Source organism: Chiroxiphia lanceolata, chromosome 23, assembly GCF_009829145.1.
Source record: "Chiroxiphia lanceolata isolate bChiLan1 chromosome 23, bChiLan1.pri, whole genome shotgun sequence".
In the NCBI taxonomy this organism is placed as follows: Eukaryota; Metazoa; Chordata; class Aves; order Passeriformes; family Pipridae; genus Chiroxiphia; species Chiroxiphia lanceolata.
Window position 1 is genome coordinate 7,284,240 of NC_045659.1, and position 18,015 is coordinate 7,302,254.

At 50.0% G+C, this 18,015-nt stretch overlaps 1 protein-coding gene across 3 annotated transcripts in view; it reads right to left on the minus strand.

Annotated features, from left to right (window-relative positions):
- Nucleotides 1-17,735, minus strand: part of SNX19 (sorting nexin 19) — a 38,999-nt gene extending 21,264 nt beyond the window's left edge. For 2 of the 3 annotated variants that reach the window (XM_032709567.1, XM_032709566.1), the window contains exons 1-8: nucleotides 15,725-17,735; nucleotides 15,226-15,364; nucleotides 14,324-14,424; nucleotides 14,083-14,202; nucleotides 13,691-13,821; nucleotides 12,457-12,553; nucleotides 12,047-12,212; nucleotides 9,618-9,747 (exon numbers count right to left, since the gene is read on the minus strand). In XM_032709567.1, the coding sequence (XP_032565458.1) occupies nucleotides 9,618-9,747; nucleotides 12,047-12,212; nucleotides 12,457-12,553; nucleotides 13,691-13,821; nucleotides 14,083-14,202; nucleotides 14,324-14,424; nucleotides 15,226-15,364; nucleotides 15,725-17,248 (2,408 nt within the window). In that variant the 5' untranslated portion in view covers nucleotides 17,249-17,735. Of the gene's footprint in view, nucleotides 1-7,619; nucleotides 7,839-9,617; nucleotides 9,748-12,046; nucleotides 12,213-12,456; nucleotides 12,554-13,690; nucleotides 13,822-14,082; nucleotides 14,203-14,323; nucleotides 14,425-15,225; nucleotides 15,365-15,724 lie in introns of those variants that run through there. The other variant, XM_032709568.1, reaches the window with a different exon arrangement.
- Nucleotides 17,736-18,015: the final 280 nt, after the last annotated feature.

The window sequence follows — 18,015 nt, forward strand, 5'->3', positions numbered from 1 at the left end:
CTTGAACACTTCCAGGGATGGGGCAGCCATAGCTTCTGTGAGCAACCTGTGCCAGGGTCTCACCACCCTTATAGTAAAGAATTTCTTCGTTCTCATCCAAAATCCAACAGAATTGCTGGTGGGCCCTCCTGCTGGGTCAGGACTGTGTCCTTTGTACACTAACAACCTGCAGACCCTGAAATGCTGCTCCACAAAACAGGTTGGAGGCATTTGCAGCTGCACCGGGTTTGTCCCCACCAGACAAGTGCTGGGAGAGTTTCTAAATCAACCATATGGACCCTCTTTCCTGGATGTGAAATCCCTTCCAACGTAACAGCAAAAGCCAGAGCTGTCAGTCAGAACCTGCCACTGCCTGAAATCTTTCCTCTCAGAATCAGGAGAGGCTATGGATGAATCCCTGATGCCACAGGGTTTCCCTGTGGTCCCCTGGTTTAGCAGGACTTGGCGATGAGGGCCCAGTGTCACTGTCCTTGTCAGCAGGAGGCTTTGGAGCAAAGACGGGAATACTGGCACAGTGCTGGGATAGGGAAAAGGCTTGTGATTTTGCCAGTATTTCAAGATTCCCAGAGCAGAGGAGTCAGCCAGCAGGGCCAGGAGACCCATTCCTCTTGGCAGCTGGTGTTCGTGCTTGCAATTCTGTCACCACTATTCCCCAGCAGCTCCCAGTCCATTCAAGAGAACAGGCCCTGCCAAGGCAAACTTTATTTAACCTGCACTCTGCCAGACTGTCTGCATTCTTCCCAGGCGAGCCATTCAGGCCAAGGGTGTCTTTACTTGGGCTAATGTGAGTGGAGAGTCAGGAATAGCAGCACCTAAAGGTAACCAGGGCAAAGGAAGTAGGTTGTCATCAGGGACAGTGCGGCAACGTGACGTTCCCTTCGTCAGCAGGAAATGAGGTGCCAAGCTGCAAGTCTTGAGGGACGAACACCCAAGAAATGTCCATTAAAAATCTGAAAAGGAGCCTTGGTGCAGCAGGAAGGCCTCGTATTCTCAGATTAAGGTCCTACTGGAGCATGGGCAATGATCCCAGTGATCCCACTAATAGGAAGACACATTCTTTATGCTCAGCCTCACCAGGGACCACACATACTGATGTTGCTACAAGATAATGCCAGAGATCTGAAGCTTCCACCTGTCTTAAAGGACAAAGTGTCCCCGTCCTGCCTGGGAAAGGCCATGTTGGAAATACAATTAAAATTGTTTTAATCTCCAGCCATCAGCAGATTTTAACACTCTGGATCGTGTTAAACCCTCCAGCCATTCCTAACCAAATCAAAGTGTTAAACTGTGACTTTCCCAAGGCCAAGAGCTTTCATTAACATAGTTTTTTATTAACATGTTTTTCTACACAGCCTGCTTTCCTGGTTGAGAAAACATGTGACAAGCAACAGAAATTCAGAGCCTTGGGGAGAGAGCTGCAAACAGTCAACCTGCACCAAGGAGATAAGATTGAACATTGACTTGAACCTCATTACAGCAATAGCCACTTTCCAGCGTTAAAAAGGTTGCAGAATGCAAAGAATGAGCTTTCTTTTCCTTAGAAACATTCCTAAAACAGCAAAAAATCAAGAAAACACTGAGCAGAGAGAAAGCTGAACCTAAAGACAGCACATGTTTCCAGGCAGCTCAAGGGCAAGCTGAGAACTGATAAATGCTGGAAGGTCCCACACAAACAACATCACATTTTCAGCCCATTTATTTCCATAAAACCACCACAATTAGGCATTGAGACCTATAAGTAACACCAATAAATCTCATCATATGTGCACATACTGTGATTAGGTGAGTGCTTACAGGTCTTGCATCCCACAGTTGTGAAACACCATTGATGGATTTTCTTCCTTAGTCTGGCAGCTCACTGCCTTCCACTTTGGGAAGCAAAGGGCAGGATCTGGGAATGGCTCCATGGGTCTTGCACCAATAAATGCCACAGCTCCATGCAAGTTCCTGAGAAGAGGTCAACTTGCCCCATCACATGGTGCTCAGACAACTGATGAAGAAGCACCCAAATGCACAAGTATACAATAAAAGAAGGAATTAAACAGGAAAAGGGACAAGAAAGAAGGAGAAAACAAAGCTGGGTGCACATGACACAAAGACTAACGCAACTCTGCTCTGGGTCCCCTTTTGCTAGTCTACCGGGGTGTGGAGCCATTCCAAAAGCACCGGGAGGAGAACTGTCCAGACTGGTCCATCTGGCTCTAAATCCTCCCTGGGAGAGCAGCTGATGCTCTCAGATACTTCAAAAGAAAATATCCAAACCTGCCACAAAGAGTTTTCCAACCTCTGTTCAACCTGAATGTGTTAAAGTCACCACCAACACCCATTTGGAGGGAATAACATTCCATTTGCACAACATGCACAGGGGGAGCACCAGGAGCATTTAAACTGTGAGGAGTAAAATAATTCATAGAATCACGGAACATCATGAATTGCAAGGGACCCACAAGGATCATCAAGTCCAGCTCCTGGCCTTGCACAGGATACTCCAAGAATCCCACCTCATACTCCCACTATTGTTGTTGCAGCTCAGGGAGGGTCACACCAATGTTATTGAAAATTCCTACCTGAGTAAACCCCAGAAAATGGCAAACTGATTTTTCCACCAGGCAGACTTGCTGCACCAGGATGGGGATTAACAGCACAGGAACTCCAAAGATTTGCTGGTTCAAAGCTGACCTTTGCCAGCAGGTCACAGATGATTTTATGTGCTGTTAAAGGCCTGAGCATTTGAGATCCATGTGCCACATTGAAGGCACACACAGGCTGTTCCCAGGTAGAAATAAATCCACCAAGAAACACAAATAGACCTATCTTTTTTTATTTTTGGGTGGCTGATGGGTTACTATTTCCATTCTGCTATTTCATGAAGAAATAGCCTTAATAAGAAAGACAGAAAAAACACACCTATCACTGAGCCATCTCCTTACACTTCAGCTGAGACCAGAAATAATAAAGTGACCTCCTGGGCTCAGACATTTGAATGCTTTGATAATGCCCAATGCAAAGAGACAGATTCCAAAGGCTATGGGGTCCTGGAAGATAATCTGGAGGTGCATAACTTGCCCATGTTGTAAGGGACCTCTGCTGGAAATAGCTGCTGGTGGGGGAATGAAATGGCTGCTAAAAAAGAGCCAAATTAATGCTGTGGCTTAAGATGGAACTCCAAAGTCAGCTGAAGGGATCCATTAAGACTGGAACACCCTGGGAATGAAAAACAAGGCCTGGCGGGGACATACCTGGGCCTTCCTTCAGCACCTTGATGCAACAAAGGCTGCTAAGAAGGAGCAGCCTATGGAAAAGGCAGACTGGGAGTCAGGGACAGGCAAGACACGGCATCTGGGATCAGTTTTACCTGGCTGGATGCCCTCACTGAAGTGGACTATCCAGAGGGTTCACCTGCAGATGGAGGGAGCTCAGCAAAGAAAGGTTGGATAGGTTGGATTTGCTTAATCTGAAAAATAAAGATGGACCAGGAATGGCCAAAGACATACAGTACTCCAAATTTACTAGAAGCTGGTCAAACTCTGCTTTTCTCATCCATCAAGGTGAGGATAAGAACTGAGATCACTTGAGCGAAGGAACAGTGAAGTCAAATTTGCTGATTATAATTAAAATCTGAAGCTATAGCAATTATGATTTCCCTGAAATTGGGGATTTTAAGGATTTAGACAAAACACAAACTGGAGACCACATTAGGAAGAAGACAAAATGAGAGAGCCCCTCTGCATTAGCTGTATAAATACAAACAGCTCCATAAATATACATGAGCTGAGTGTAAGAGTAGCAAGTCCTGCTCAACATTGACCACCTTCCACCCCAGAACAAGCCCCCCCCTTACCCTGAGGAATTCAGCATGGCTATCCAGGAGCTCAAAATGGTCCATGAGACTAAGGTAGTGAAAACGATTGAAGAAAAAGACAACATCTGGAAACCACAAGTCATGCAAACATGACTCTTCCTGAAATCAAGAAAGGCTGGTGCTTAAATCACCAGACCAAATCGCAGAATATCCAAATTCCTCCCCAAACTGTGCCTTGAACCACAAGAATATCCTTGACTCAAGAGGAGCAACATTTCAATGCTGTGACTGCAAAACCTTTCTGAGCAAAGCCTGTAAAAATGAAGCAGCAGCTGCAGTGGGCACAGTTAAATTTGAGAAACATAAATGGAGACTTTTTGCCCCCAGGCTCAGCTTTGAGCACCTGCTACCTGAGCCTAAATACACCTTCTCCAGACAGCCACAAGCAGAGATGTGCAGCAGGCTCAGCTCAACACCTTCAAATCAACCCCACACTTGTCCAGGTAAACCCTGCACCAAGGAAGGAAATAGGAAAGAAAAGAAAAAATCCTCCATAAATCTAAGAACACAAAGCATCCTGAGTCTTTTTAAACTTCTGGCCAATGACACGTGATGCGCAAAGTGAACTATCCTTCTTTTCTTACGAGAAGAGTTCCTCTCCTGCTGCTTTATCGCGGTTACAGTTGTGAACAGCCCATCCTATACTCAGCTGAACACAGAGTGATGAAGTGTTTGAGTAGGAGGCCGAGTGCCTTCCCTCAAACCGGGTGTCTTGCCAGGTTCCCTCTCCCCATTTCTGCAGTGAGGGAAGCAAAAAACAAACCCAGCTGCAGGAAGTTCACACCGTGGCATCTGCATCCATCATTCCTTAATCAGAATTACCCAGGCCAGACATCCCGGGCAGAGGGATTTTCCTACCTGCAGAAGCCCTGGGAGATGTGGGTGTGCAGGACATCTTATTGTGGGGCAGAGAGGAGAAAAAACACATCATTCCCTACACTAAGGAACCATTACCCCCTGTAGGCATGAAACCACACCTCGGTGCTGGGATTTCTCTGCCATTTTATGTGTTGCTCCCTCAAAACGCACCTGCTGCTAAAAGAAATCATGGAAACACACAGGACTCCAATGGTCTTCACCCAAACTGCTCTGGTTTGGCTTTTATCCACTTGGATCTCCCTATGATGCTTTGGGGCTCAGGGAAGGGGGGGGGGAAGTATGCGGTTAAAAAAAAATCCAAACCTCTTTGATTTTTCACAAAGCATCCTGGCTTTTGATAAGATCTTCATCAAGCATTTACTGAGCCAATTAAGCTCTCAGTGGTGCCCCAGGGAGAGGCCAGGCTGTCTCAGCCAGGCCTTGCTCAGAGCAATTGCTTCATTAGCCCACTTCAGAATGAAAATACATAAAGCTACTAATAACCCTTCAAAAACCAGGGCAAATCAAAACCGACAAGGACACATTAATTTCTCTCCATCCTTTTCTTCTTTGCTCTATCTGAAATAAGAATTTGTTGTGGTTTTTTAAATCTAGAAAAAAAGTTGGCACATTGCAACTGTCGAAACAGAATCCCAGTTAAAATAATGTTGCAATTGTTATCAAAGCACAGAGTGCTTGCTTCATTCTAGTGGCTGTTTTTGGAAGAATGCTGCTTCTAGAAGAGGGAAAAAAATTTTGTTTGGGACAGAGATTCGAAGCCAGATCCAAAATTTCCAGGTGGTTGGAGACAGCTGAATTGAGGCCCACTTCCAAGCTGATTTGTATTTACTTTACATATACACACGAAGACACACACAGTCCTGAAATCGCTGTTCCTGACATACCACAGGCCTGTGATTCCTGCTACTACTTACAACGCAAATAGCCAAATCCAGAGAGGAAGATTAAAATGCCATGAGGTTGGTTCCCCTATTTACTAGGTCTGGTGCTGATTTTTTGGCTTGGTTTTTAGGGACAAGGACTTTGCTGCCACGAACCTGGGCCTGCCAGCACAGCCCCTCCACGTGCAGTCCTCCCCAACACGCCCAAATCAACTCCCCCTGGTAACAACCAGAAGAATTAGTGGATTTAGTTGCTCCAGTTGCATTCATATTGCAGTTCTGGCTGCTTGTTTCTGCCACCAAAACTCCGAGATGCTGCCCAAGGCTGGAGTGGGAAGCTACTGCTCCACAAAGACAAAGGAAAGTGGGACAAGCCACAGCTTTAGCATAAACCTTCCTGGCTTCTCCTGGCACCTGCAGAGCATGAGTCAACCCTTGGCTTTAATGCCTTTTAAAGATAATGCAGGGAGGAAAGAGGCAGCCTCCACAGGGAATGAGGCCTGGGGCACCATCTTGGCTGTCAAATGTGGCCCCTGCATGGCTCCAAGGCTGGGCAGAATTCCCTGACATGGGCATTGTGCTCCCAGCACTCCCATCCCACAAGTGCTGCCCGAGCACACAGGCAGCAGGGACATCGAAGAGGGTCAGACACTGGCAGCACTTTGAAGTCAAGAGGATCAAGGCAGCTGCCAAGGGTCTTTGTGCCAGTTCTTTTGGCACAGAGATCAAGGAAGAAGAAGAGAAAAACAGATAAAAAGCACATAGCAGGCAGCTCCCTGAAGCTACAGAGCTCACTGACTTAACAGCGGTAGTTGCACAAGTGTCTGTGACACCTGGGCTGACAGTGATAGGCCAGAAGAGCCCCAAAGCCAAGGTGACAGCAAGAACTTGCAAGAATGCTCTCAAAAGCCTTATGGTCACCTGCAGTCAGTCTCAAAGCATCCCTGGCTGTCCACCTACAGCTCACAAGGACTGAAACGTCACGTCCCCAAACCCGCCCGCTTGAGGGATGAGGGGACAGGGAACAAAGCCTGGAGCAGCAGTGGAATCACCCAAAGCAAAGAACAGAGCCAAGCAGTGGTGAGCTCCTGGGTAAGGCAGAGATGATTTGCATTTATTTTAAGTCACATCAGTGGAACATGACACTATCAAAGCTGTCTGAGTAGTTCTACACGCTCCTTTCAGAAACAGGCACTTCTGAGCCCAGCACAGCCTCTGTGCCCCAGCCCTGCTCAGGTTTCAGGGGACAGACAGCCAGGGTGAGCCAAGACACTTTACCCCACTCAGTGGTTTGCACTCTATGGCTTTCTGTTGTGCTGCACAGGAAAGAGCTAGGAAAAGCTTACAGACCTGTATCTGCACCTCAAACACTCCCAGATCCATCCTTGGGATGCTGGCACTCTGCTGGGGCTCCTGTCTGGAAAGTGGAGCAGAAGGAGCAGGGGAGCAGCAAGCTGGTGACTGTCCCTTGGCTCCACTGCTGTCCCGAGCTCCTTGTGGCACTGGCAGACCCCTGACCCAGTGGGGCCAGATGAGGGCAGGGTGTGGGGTCACAGCCACAGCATGGTTTGTGTGCTCGTCATGTATTTTTAACACCTCTTTGACTCACAAGGCTCTAAAAACCACCCGGATTCTCCAAATGCTTTTGAGCTCTTCCACCAAACACCCCCGGAGTCCAGAATACCCCCACTTTGCAAACAGGTTCCTGTTGCAGCTTCCCAAGGGAAGAGAGGAGATGTGCCTTTCCAGCCTGTGGGAGGGGAGCAAGAGCTGGACAGGGGAAGGGAGCGGAGCTGGAAAGGGGCAGTAGGTTTGTTTACAGGCACAGACCCAGCACACAGAGAGAGGCTGCTGGAAGCAGTCCTTGGCCCCAGGGTCATTCCCACCCCTCAGCCCATCCGCCTCCCTTCCACCCGCCTCTCCTTTCGGCTCCTAAAAAGGATCCCTCCCTGTTACATAACGGGGTAAGCGGATCGGGCCTCGCACACACGGCCTCCCTTTACTTAACAATACCTTTTTCGGTCATGGAGCCTTCCTCTCCCCCTGCCATCCAGCTGACACTCAGGGGAGATGGATAGTGCCTGGCTCCAGCTATTCCAGCTACGGAAGGAGGGGAAAGAGGAGTCTGGTGGGATGCTCCATGCAGAGAACGGTGAACAGAGCAGGTAGGGAGATCCCAGAATGGACACCATGGTCACAGCAATCACTTGATGTCACTGTGAAAAAGACCCCAAGGGAGAGGGGGATTGGCTCTTGGGAGAAACTGGTTCTTGTTCTTGGTATGCTTTTTGTTGGTTTGCGGGTATTTCTATCACTCTGCACTGAATGTGCCTCATGCCAGAGCAGAATCATCTTGCAGCTGCAAGGAGGCAGCAGGAGCAGCACCTACTCACCAAATACAAACTGGCAGAGGAGCACCTAGCAGCAATCCCCTTCCTAACACTCAAAACACTTCCAGGGCACCTCCTTTCTGCCCCATACCACCTCACTCACTGACAGGAACAGGGAAAGGACCATCTCTTGAAGGGATGATGCCCACATCTACTTTTTTCCCTGCAGCAATCCATGAGCAACACCATCCTCCTGGCAACAGGTCAGTTCCCACTGTGCAAGTCCCTTCCCTGTCTCCTTCACATCAGACCTGTGGACTGTTGACTGTCCCAGAACAAGAGCAGAGTCAACCTCAACATGTAGATTTCAGCATGGACACAGGGTTTGTTCAAGGGGTTGTATTTGCACCCTGTCCTGATGGTGACACGGAGAAGCCACCATATCACCTCCAGGCAAAGCTCTGCCTGCAGTGGGTTTACCCACACCTGTTGAAGCAGAGCAGCTACAAACACACTCCCTTCACTCTGCTCCACCAGCACAACTCACAGAGCTCCTGCACCTTTCAGAGCCAGGCATGTGCTGTGTGTATCCCAGCTTTCTAGTGGAAAATACCAATGCCACACGTGGGTGCTGCAGGTTCCCTGGGTGAGCAGGACACAGCTTAACAGGAGGCGATGACGTGCCTGTTCAAGCTCTCATACCTCTCTGCTTACACACAGGGATTGGGTTCCAGCTCATTTCCCAAGAGACCAGATCCCATTTTGGAAAAATGGCAGCAACGCCCACCTCCTGCCGCCCAAGGGAACAGACCCAGGAGTGAAAGCAGCAGTGCCTGACCTCAAAGCACTTTGGCAACCTCTACTAAGTGCAGTTTAAGTTACCAGCTCAGTTATAATGTGCTGCCCTGCACTTTCTGATGCCAACTCTGGATGCCTGCAAGAGCAGGAAAAGCTCTGCTCCAAGATTCTCCCAAGCCCAAGTCCTTCAGGGCTCTAAAGAACCATATCCTCAGTTAGTGATAGCCACCAACCTACACCAGAAAACAGGAATGCTCTGTTTGTGTGTCTTGGCCTAGAGCCTTACCACCCAGAGGCACTGGCCCCAGGACAGCTTGGCAAGTCCATCCTAGTTGGAAACGAAGCCTGTTCCCACTCCATGTGCATCTCCCTGCCCCAGGCACAGGCACTGCTGGCCCAGGAAAGAGCAGGCAGTGCAGCAGTGAGAGCAGAGGCCCTGGCAGGTCACACTCTGAGCTGTTTTTGACAAGTTGCTGTTCCCTCGGCCTGTTTACTCTCCTTTTGTAGACAGAACAAGATGAGCCACTGGGCAGTGAGACCAGGAGGCCGGTTCTCTCCGGAGAGCCAAGGAGCTGGGCACTGTTGCCTTTTCATGAGGCAAGACTCCCATTCCCAGGGCTGGATCCTTCCTTTCCCTGTTATTAAGGGATAGCAAGCTGCCTGCTACAGTTGCATCCTTGCTCACGGGGAAAACAGCTCCTAGTGCAAATCTCCAAGAGGTTTCTTTTACACAGCACCTTCTTTACAGAACCTTGTTTGATGCTCAGAAAACATTTACCCACACTCGGGCATGAGCTCCATTTAAGACTGTGACTCCAAAGGGAATTTACCCTCCCAGAGCTGCCAGGTTGCTCATTCAGGCCTTACCTTTGAACAAGGGTCCCAAAGAGCAGGTTGAAGACCTTCTGAATGTTCTCTGTACACAGCCAGCTCCAGTGATCCACCAGCACCAGGCGAAGCACATCCAGGGCCAGATCAGCTAAAGCTGTCTCAGAGTCTGCCAGGAGGAAGAGGAGGGTCAGATGAAGAAACCAACTCAGTGCCTGAGCAAACCTGGTGAAAAGCATCATCCCAAACTCACTCTTTCCTCCAAGTCTGGCATTTTGTGCCACGCACAGATGACCTGCTGCAGCTCAGCCAGTGTGGGGAGCCTGCCCTTACCACTCTTTCACTTCTACTTCCATACAAGCAGCCTTAATCTCCCCACAAAGGGCCACACCAAACCAGAATGTAGTTGCTCCGAGGGCTCAGTTCCTTCTCAGTTGAAGAGAGGATGACAATGTGCCCAAAACAGGTGAGAATGAAAGTAGTCACTGTAGCTAGAGAAAGGTACACTGCTGAAGACTATTTTCCTGGTCTTCCCCATCACTTTCCCCTCTTCCAAGAGTTTTCCAGGCACAAGGCTCCAGTGGGTGGCTGCTTCCTCATCTGTTTTTGGCACACTGCCATCCCTATATGTGGACTGATAGTTGATAAACCCTCTGTTTCACTGAGAAGGAACTGAGCCCAAAAAGGGGAGAAAGCAGGTAGTGACTGCAGCCAGCAAAAGCTACACTGCTGAGGACTATTTTCCTGGTCTTCAGGAAAATTTTCCGCTCTTCCGAGAGTTTCCCAGGCACAAGGCTCCAGATGGTGGCTGCAGGCTGCCATCGTGTGGCAGATCCCAATCTCTGCAGGAAGGTGGATAAACCACATCTGGATAAACCAGACGTATGATAAAACACAAATCCATACACGTCCTCACATATCCCTACTGACACAAGCCTGGGACAGCACAGCCTCTCTCTGATCCTCAGGAGCACATCAAAACCTTCAGTGTAAACACCTTCTACTTGCTGGAGAATTACTTTTGGCCCCAAAGCAGTTGAGGTGTTGTCCTGAACGGGCTCATTAATGTGCCACAAACCTGCCTGGGCAGCCACTCCTAGGCCAGTGCCCCGACCTGAGCCTAATGTCAGGTTGGCCAGGTGAGATCAGGTGCAGCAGCTTTTCCTAATTTGGATTCCCTGATGCCCCATCTTCCAACCACTCTGCCTATAGAGAATTTACACACACAACCTACTGCTGAAAATAAAGGGAAGAGGGATTCTGGACCTTCTCCTTCCCTCCTCTTTCTCTCCCCACTGCGTATGTGCAGGACTAATTAACTCCAGGCCACTTCACTTGGAAAAGACAGGGCACTTGACCCTCTTGCTCTGGGCCACGTCTAAGCTATTCCTCACTTGCTTTGCCCTCTGAGATTTGACTTCCCAGTGCAGAGCCAGAAGCAGGCTGTCCAGTTTCCCCATAACCTCATAGAGGGACCATCCTCAGCAAGCTCCGTTTATTCCTGGAGCATTCAAGTCCTCTTCCTCAGAGAGATGCTGGCCAACCTCTTCCCAGAAGTCACTCCATGAGCAGACAGGGACACAGGCTGCGTTTTTATCCAGCTGCTCCAGACATTTGTTCCCCTCGCCCTGCCAGCCCAGCCTGAAACATCCCAGACCTGCAGGCATTTGCCATCACTGATGTTCCATCTCCCTCAGAGTTCAGGGAACTTGGTGCACAGCCCTGGCCTCCAATTCCAGTCCTGCCTCCCCAAAACCATGTGTTCCAAGATTATAGGCAAAGTTGGTAGCACGAGCTGAGTTTCAGAACACCAGACCCATCCTGTCACAAGCACATGTCAGAGCTTGCCCAACTTGAAACACTGGAAAGAAATTTTGGGGAAGTTCCAGTTGATACAGCTCAGCAATTCCAAGAAAAAGATTAGAGAACATATTTTCGCTTGTGTTCAAGATAATCTTGTAACTGTTTTGAGAAGCTGTGGCACCGCAGCCCTGTGCTTCAGAGAAGAGATCTAGAATCAGAAAGGGAACATCATTCCTTGAACTGGGATTACGTTTTTGCTACTCCCATCAAATCTATCCAAACTTGATCTCAAAAGGTCCTTTTATAGTGCATGGACATATCAAAGCTAATTTGAGACTACCAAGAAACTGTAATTTGGCCATTTTTCAGTTTCGAGGAGCTTGATTTTATAACATTGCCAGTTTAAGCACTGTGTCCTTAAAAAACTTATTTGTGCAGTGACTGTGCTGAGTCCGCAAAGGTGAAGATCCAAGAGGAGCCAAGACCCAACTTGCTTTCAACAAAGCCCAGAGCAATCACAGGACTGGAAAAACTCAGTTTGCTTTCCCTTCAATCAAGGGCAAGAAGAACAGGTCCTGAAAACCCTGTAAATTGATTGGAGCTGTTGGAGCTGTTGTGGTCCCAAGGGAGAGAAATTAAAGCAGTAACAGAGGGGCTGAGCTCACCAGAGTCCGTGTCCAGATGCGTCCCATCCGCATTCTCCTGCACAGAGCTCCCCTTAGGTTCTCTGCCTCCCTCGCCTTCAGGAGCTTTGCTAGGGATTGCTTCCAGCAGCTTCTCCTGCTTCTGGATGAAGGATTCCATAGCAGCCAGCGACAGGGTGCCAGAGACCTACAAAAGCCATGCTGTATTAGTACCACACAGGCCTGGATTCCACTGATCAGACAAGCACCCATCTCCTTGTCTGCACTTGGTGTAGCCAACAACACATCCAGGCTTGCTTACTGTCCACCTGGCACATGGGAATAAGGCTGCAGCAACCACAACCCTCGTGCACATGGATTATTCCAAGCCAGCACCCAAACAGGGCAATGATTGGGATCGTGAAAGGATTCCAGGAGGGATATGAACTTACAGCGCTGCCCTCCCTGATGGAGTACACTATCCTGTCATGAGCTTCACTCACACTCAGCACTGGAGTGATTTTACTAGATGAGAACCTCAGCCTGGACCTGAAAAGCAGAGACATGGCACAGTCAGTTTTCTCTGCAAGTTGTGAGTGATGAGTTTTCCAGCCTCCACCAAGACCGAGGACCAGCCTCAGCCAAGACCCAGGACCAGTTATCTTTGCCCAGTGCCACATCCAAGCTAAAAAGCCTGATTAGACCTAAAGTGGTTCAAAACCAGCACCTGTGCCCAGGATAACTAAGAGGTAGCAGTAAAACCAGGCAAAAAAAGCATTACAGCATTTTTCCTGACCTACACCTGAGCCAAGACTTTCCAACATTCCACACACAGACAGGTGTGTTACACGGAAGCCGACAGGCAGATGTAGGCAGATGTCAGTAAGGTGTGAACATTCCAGCATACTCAGGGAAGTGTTCAGAAAAGCCTCTGAGATGAAACATACTCAGCAGGATTGTGAAATCCAATCATAAAGACACACAGAAAGGAGAGTATGAAAGGATGCTCAGGATTATGGGACAAATCATAAAATAATGTGCCTATCATTAAGGAATGTCCTTTTCAGCCAAGATGGTTCCAAACTTGTACTTTTTTGGTTTGTCTTTTTGTTCAAAGCAGCTTTTTCCAGCAAAACGTCACTTTTTGGGAAGAAAAAGCACTATTTGTGCAAAAACCTTCCCTTCTTCAGTGAGGGAAGAATCACTAATGAGCACAATGAGGTTTGGCACTGCCAGCAGCACCAATAAACACTTGGTGAGCAACACACATGCAGTGACCTTCAATATTACTCCTAAATAAACATTCAAATGTGTTTTTTGCAAGGCCACTGTGTGGAACACATGGGAGAGGCAGGAGAGAACCTTCAGGTAGATAATTTATAGCTGCATTTTCCAGTTACTCATGACATATATGGGTCATGCACACGTTTAAGGTTAAAAAGGAATTCCCCGGGAGCAACAGCGTCTCTGCTGGCAAACGGCAGCACATGACAGATCCCCTGGGAAGAAAACCACCTTCTGTGGAAACCTGAGCATTCCTGGGAAATCCTTTGGATAACAGCAATGGAAGAAGAAAGTAATTTGGTTAAAGTACAACAACACATAAAGCACCAGGTCAGTTCTTCCCCACAATGGGCTCAGTTTATGCATTAATTCCTTATTCTGCAAAGCTGGAGAAGCCCTTACTTGGTCGCCTTCTTCCCATCTGTCTGGGACTTTCCATCCACTTCAGACTCACTCAGATCCTCCGTGGGGCTCTGGGGCTCTGACCTGGGGAATGCCGTCTTCAGAGTGTCCACAATAGCATTGACAACGATCTGCAAGGCCAGCAGTGCCATTAATTACTGAATAGATCCTTACTCCTTAAAGATATTAAGAGTTTTCAAATTTGCACTGTATTTTCTATTAAACCCCAGGTTCTTTGAGATGGGGTCTGACCCTCCCCAGCTTTATGGCTTTCTGAGCAAGCTGAGCCCAGCTACAGAATGTTGGAGTTTTTTGGCTCCTCATAGACGCTGAAGCCTAAGAGAGATGTCCAGGTAGAAGGGGCTCAGGTAACCAGTCTCCTGCTTTCCTACCTTGTCTATCCTGGAGACAACAAAGGGCTTCTTGACAAATGCAATCCTGGCGTCTGTGTTGAGGGCAAGAAATTCCTGCACCTCCTCACTGTTGGCAATTTCAGGGACTGCACACAATTGCTGCAAGGAGAGGTGGAAATTTAGGGCTTTCTGGAGTCAACTTCCCAGCTTGATCATGTAATGTAGAAGAGATCTGATGTCACATCTGCTTTTAGCTCACAGGGGCACACAAATATCTCACCTTTAAGAAGGATTCCAGCAGACTTTTCCTGGCTTCCACTTTATCACTGTCCATGTTTCCAAAGGGGAGATCAGGGAACAGTTTCTTTGGGCCTTTGATGTCTACAAAGGAAATAAAGCCATGAGCAAGTTCGAGAAAACTGGAAAAAATTAATCTTAACTGGACAAAATTAATCTTAATTTAAAAGATTTTAAAATCCAAGATTAAAAATTAAGATTTTAAAATCTAAATACAGATTTTAGTCTGTATTAAAACCTAAATGCTTTCATAGTTAAGACTATTACCACACACTGCCCAAGGCAAGACACCCCTCAACCAGGGGCTGTTTCAACCCTGATTCAACCAGGGCTGTTGAATCAGACCTTCAATCCATATGGAATCTGTGTTCTGCTGGATTTCACATCTTCCATGCCTTCAAGTTAAAAGCAGTAAGAACACCAGTCTAGCACAAGGACTCTAAATTGCTCCAAGAGCCCAAATATTCTCAACAAAGCAGTTTTGTAGTCAATCTGTCAGAACCAAGGAATTATGTTGGAACATGCTAAACTCCATGGAGCTTTATATAGAAGTAGCATTAGAAGAAATACTGTTTTCTTCCTAAAAAAAGCTCATGTTTGACACATATTTCTATTTTCTTCTATGCAAACAAGATTCTTTCAGACACCAGTGTTTCCACTGACTGTTAAGGTGCAAAGCTACAAAACTGGGTGTTGCGATCAAAAAAAAAAAAGAATATTTTGAAACACTGGAATTCGCTGCCAAAAGAGATAAACTCTCCAGCCAGCTCTGCACAAAACAACAGAGGTGTGGGCACCGGCAGGGCAGAAAACCCTCAGAGCTGAGGAGCATGGAATGGGATGAGAGGGAGAGGATTTACTCCAAGAGTTAATGCAGGCACTGACTTTTGAGGAACTTGCGGAGCTCCGGTTTCTCCTCCAGCCGGGTCTGCAGGTTGAGGAACTCCCGGTAGCGGCGGTTCACGGTGTGATAAGCCACCTGCTGAAGGCTCCCTGCACCCTCACCCTCCAGGACTGTCTCATACTGAGGAGGAAGGCAACAGGAACAAACCTTACACATTATCAAAACAATCCCAATGCGCTGCTGGCCCCACAATTCCCAGGACCCTTCCATCCTCGCATTAACCCTTCCCTGAAGATGAAGGAACCCATCCCAATGGAACAACTGGCAAAAACAGAACACAAAAGACTCTACCAGCCTCATGTGACCCTTGGCTAAAAGTGGGAACTCCTATCCCACACCCTGTGCCTGATATTCCCTCACTGTCAGACAAAATTTGTTGTGGAGACACTCACAGAGCAAATCCTCACCTCCAAACACCAACCAGTGCTCCAGTCAGGGCAGGGATTTGGGAAAAGAGGTGAGTGCCAGGGGAGCCCTTACCTTGACAGTGTACAGGGTATATGGGTGGAAGCCAGTCCCACTGTGCTCCCGGGCAGTGATGGTCCCAGTTATCCGCAGGTTCTGGATCACGACTGGACCGTCAGGGCTGCTCAGGGGCTCAAAGCTGAAGGTGCTCATGGAAGCTGTTGGGGAGGATGAGAGCAGGGGCAGGGACTGCCCAGCCTCTGGGGGGATATGTGGTAGGCCCTCTGCTGCTCCCAGATCTCTCCCCAGAACAGAGGGTCTCTGCGAGGAGAACTTCCTGGGGACTGCTGGGTTTTCCTCCTCCTTCTCCACCACCGGCTCAATCTGGATGTCAGGGCAGGAGCTCAAGGCAAAGGTGGAAAGCAGCCCAACATCTGAGCTGGGGGCAGGGCCCTCCTCCAGGTCTCCCGTTCCATCTTCCAAAGAGGCCAGGCCCTCCAGCACAGAGGGGTCCTGGGGGGGCTCATCAAGGAGCTCCCCAGTGGGGGATGGTGCCAGCAGGTCCGTGTCCTGGCCCACACTGGGCGTGGAGGATTCCAGCTCCAAACCCTCGCAGGGGAAGAGGGATCCCAGGGCTTGAGGGCGCAGGAAAGGCTCCTCTGTGTGGCACGACCTCCTTATCTCCTCTCCCTCCTCGCCAGCAGTCCCTGCCTCTCTCCTGAGCCCCTCCACAGTCCTCGGGGAGGGGGATAGCCCAGCAGGAGCCATATCCATCTGTGCTGGGAAGGGCAAGGAATCTGGCACTGGGGGTGCAGTGTGGGGTTTCCCACCGCGGGGCTTCTTGGAGAACATCCCAATGAGCAGCAGATTGATCCAGTCGGGATCAGACATCTTCCTGACGGCCGGCAGCAGCACATTGCAGGCCACCAGCTCCACCACCACAAAGCGTCCCGTCCGCGTTTCCAGGTGTGGCCATGGCACCAACGCCTGCAGCAGCGTCTCCACGGCCGCGCGGGCACATCCCACCTCGGCCGCGGGGCTGAGCAGGGCAGGATGCAGCCCTGCCAGCCGGCTGTACTCCCGCCACAGCGTCCCACCGCCTTTGGGGTCGTCCCTCAGGGCGTCCCGTGCCCGCAGGAAGCTCTGGAGATGTTGCCCGCAGAGCAGAAGCAGGCGGCGGGCCAGGGCGCGGCGGTCCACCCGCGCCATGCGCCGCCGCAGCTCTGCAGCCAGGCCCACCATGGCCCTCTCCACCTCGGCCTCGAAGGCCGGCTCCCTGCTCACCGTGCGGTACCACGAGGCCACGAAATCCCGCACCACCTTACGGATGGTGCTGGCGATCTCCCGCTCCAGCCGCGCCTCGTCCGCGGGGCAGCCGGGCGGGGCCCGCAGGGAGCTCACGAAGCGCTCCAGGCGCAGCCGGCGGCCGCGGGGAACCAGGGCCGGGGGGCCCAGCCAGCCCCCCAGCACCGCCAGGGCCCCGCACAGCAGCCCCAGCGCCCGCAGGTCCAGCAGCAGCTGCAGGGCCAGCAGCCAGCCCAGCGCGACCACCAGGGCCAGCAGCGGCCGGCGGGACCCCGAGGGGCCCTGGCCCGGCATGGTGGGGTGGGCAGATGGGCTGCCAAGCGCCAAACACCCGGGCTGGTCAATGAGAGATAGGGCTTGGCACAGCTCGACCCCGTACCGGCTCTCGTCAGGGACCCCCCCAGCCCGGGCTCCTTGAGAGGGTACTGGGGCTCAACTGAGCAGGACGCTCAGCAGGCACTGGAGTTCGTCAGGGAGCCCCAGCCCGGGCTCTTCACTGGGGCTCACGGAACACAACAGTCCAGGCCCTCTGACTGGGTACCACGGCTCAACCACCCGGGACCCTCACTGGGGCTTGTCATGGACCCCCAGACCGGTCCCTTCACCGGACCCCGGAGCTCCTCAGGCCCCCACCGCCCAGGCCCCTTCAGCCGGTACCGACAACATAAAACCCCCCAGCCCCGGCGCTGCCGAGCCGACACCGCCACATCGAGACCCCCGGCCCCGACTCACCGCCCCGGGCCCACCGGCGGCACCGCCCGCTACTTCCGCTTCCGTCCCGGTGCTCCCCACAGCGCCCCCTGGCGGCGCGGAGGACTCACGGGAGTTCTCGCAACCGAGTCGTTGAGATTTAAAAATGAAAAATTAAAAAAAAAATTTTTTAAGACTTCACAGCAGCGCGAAATAAGTTTCCACCTCCACACGTTATATTTTAGATGCGTTAGGAAAAGTGTAAAAACGCAATCAATTCATCTTTTATTTATCCTTATTGTTATTATTCATATGGATGAGAAATAAAATTTAAAAATTAAATTTATTTAATTCATTAAAATTTATTATGA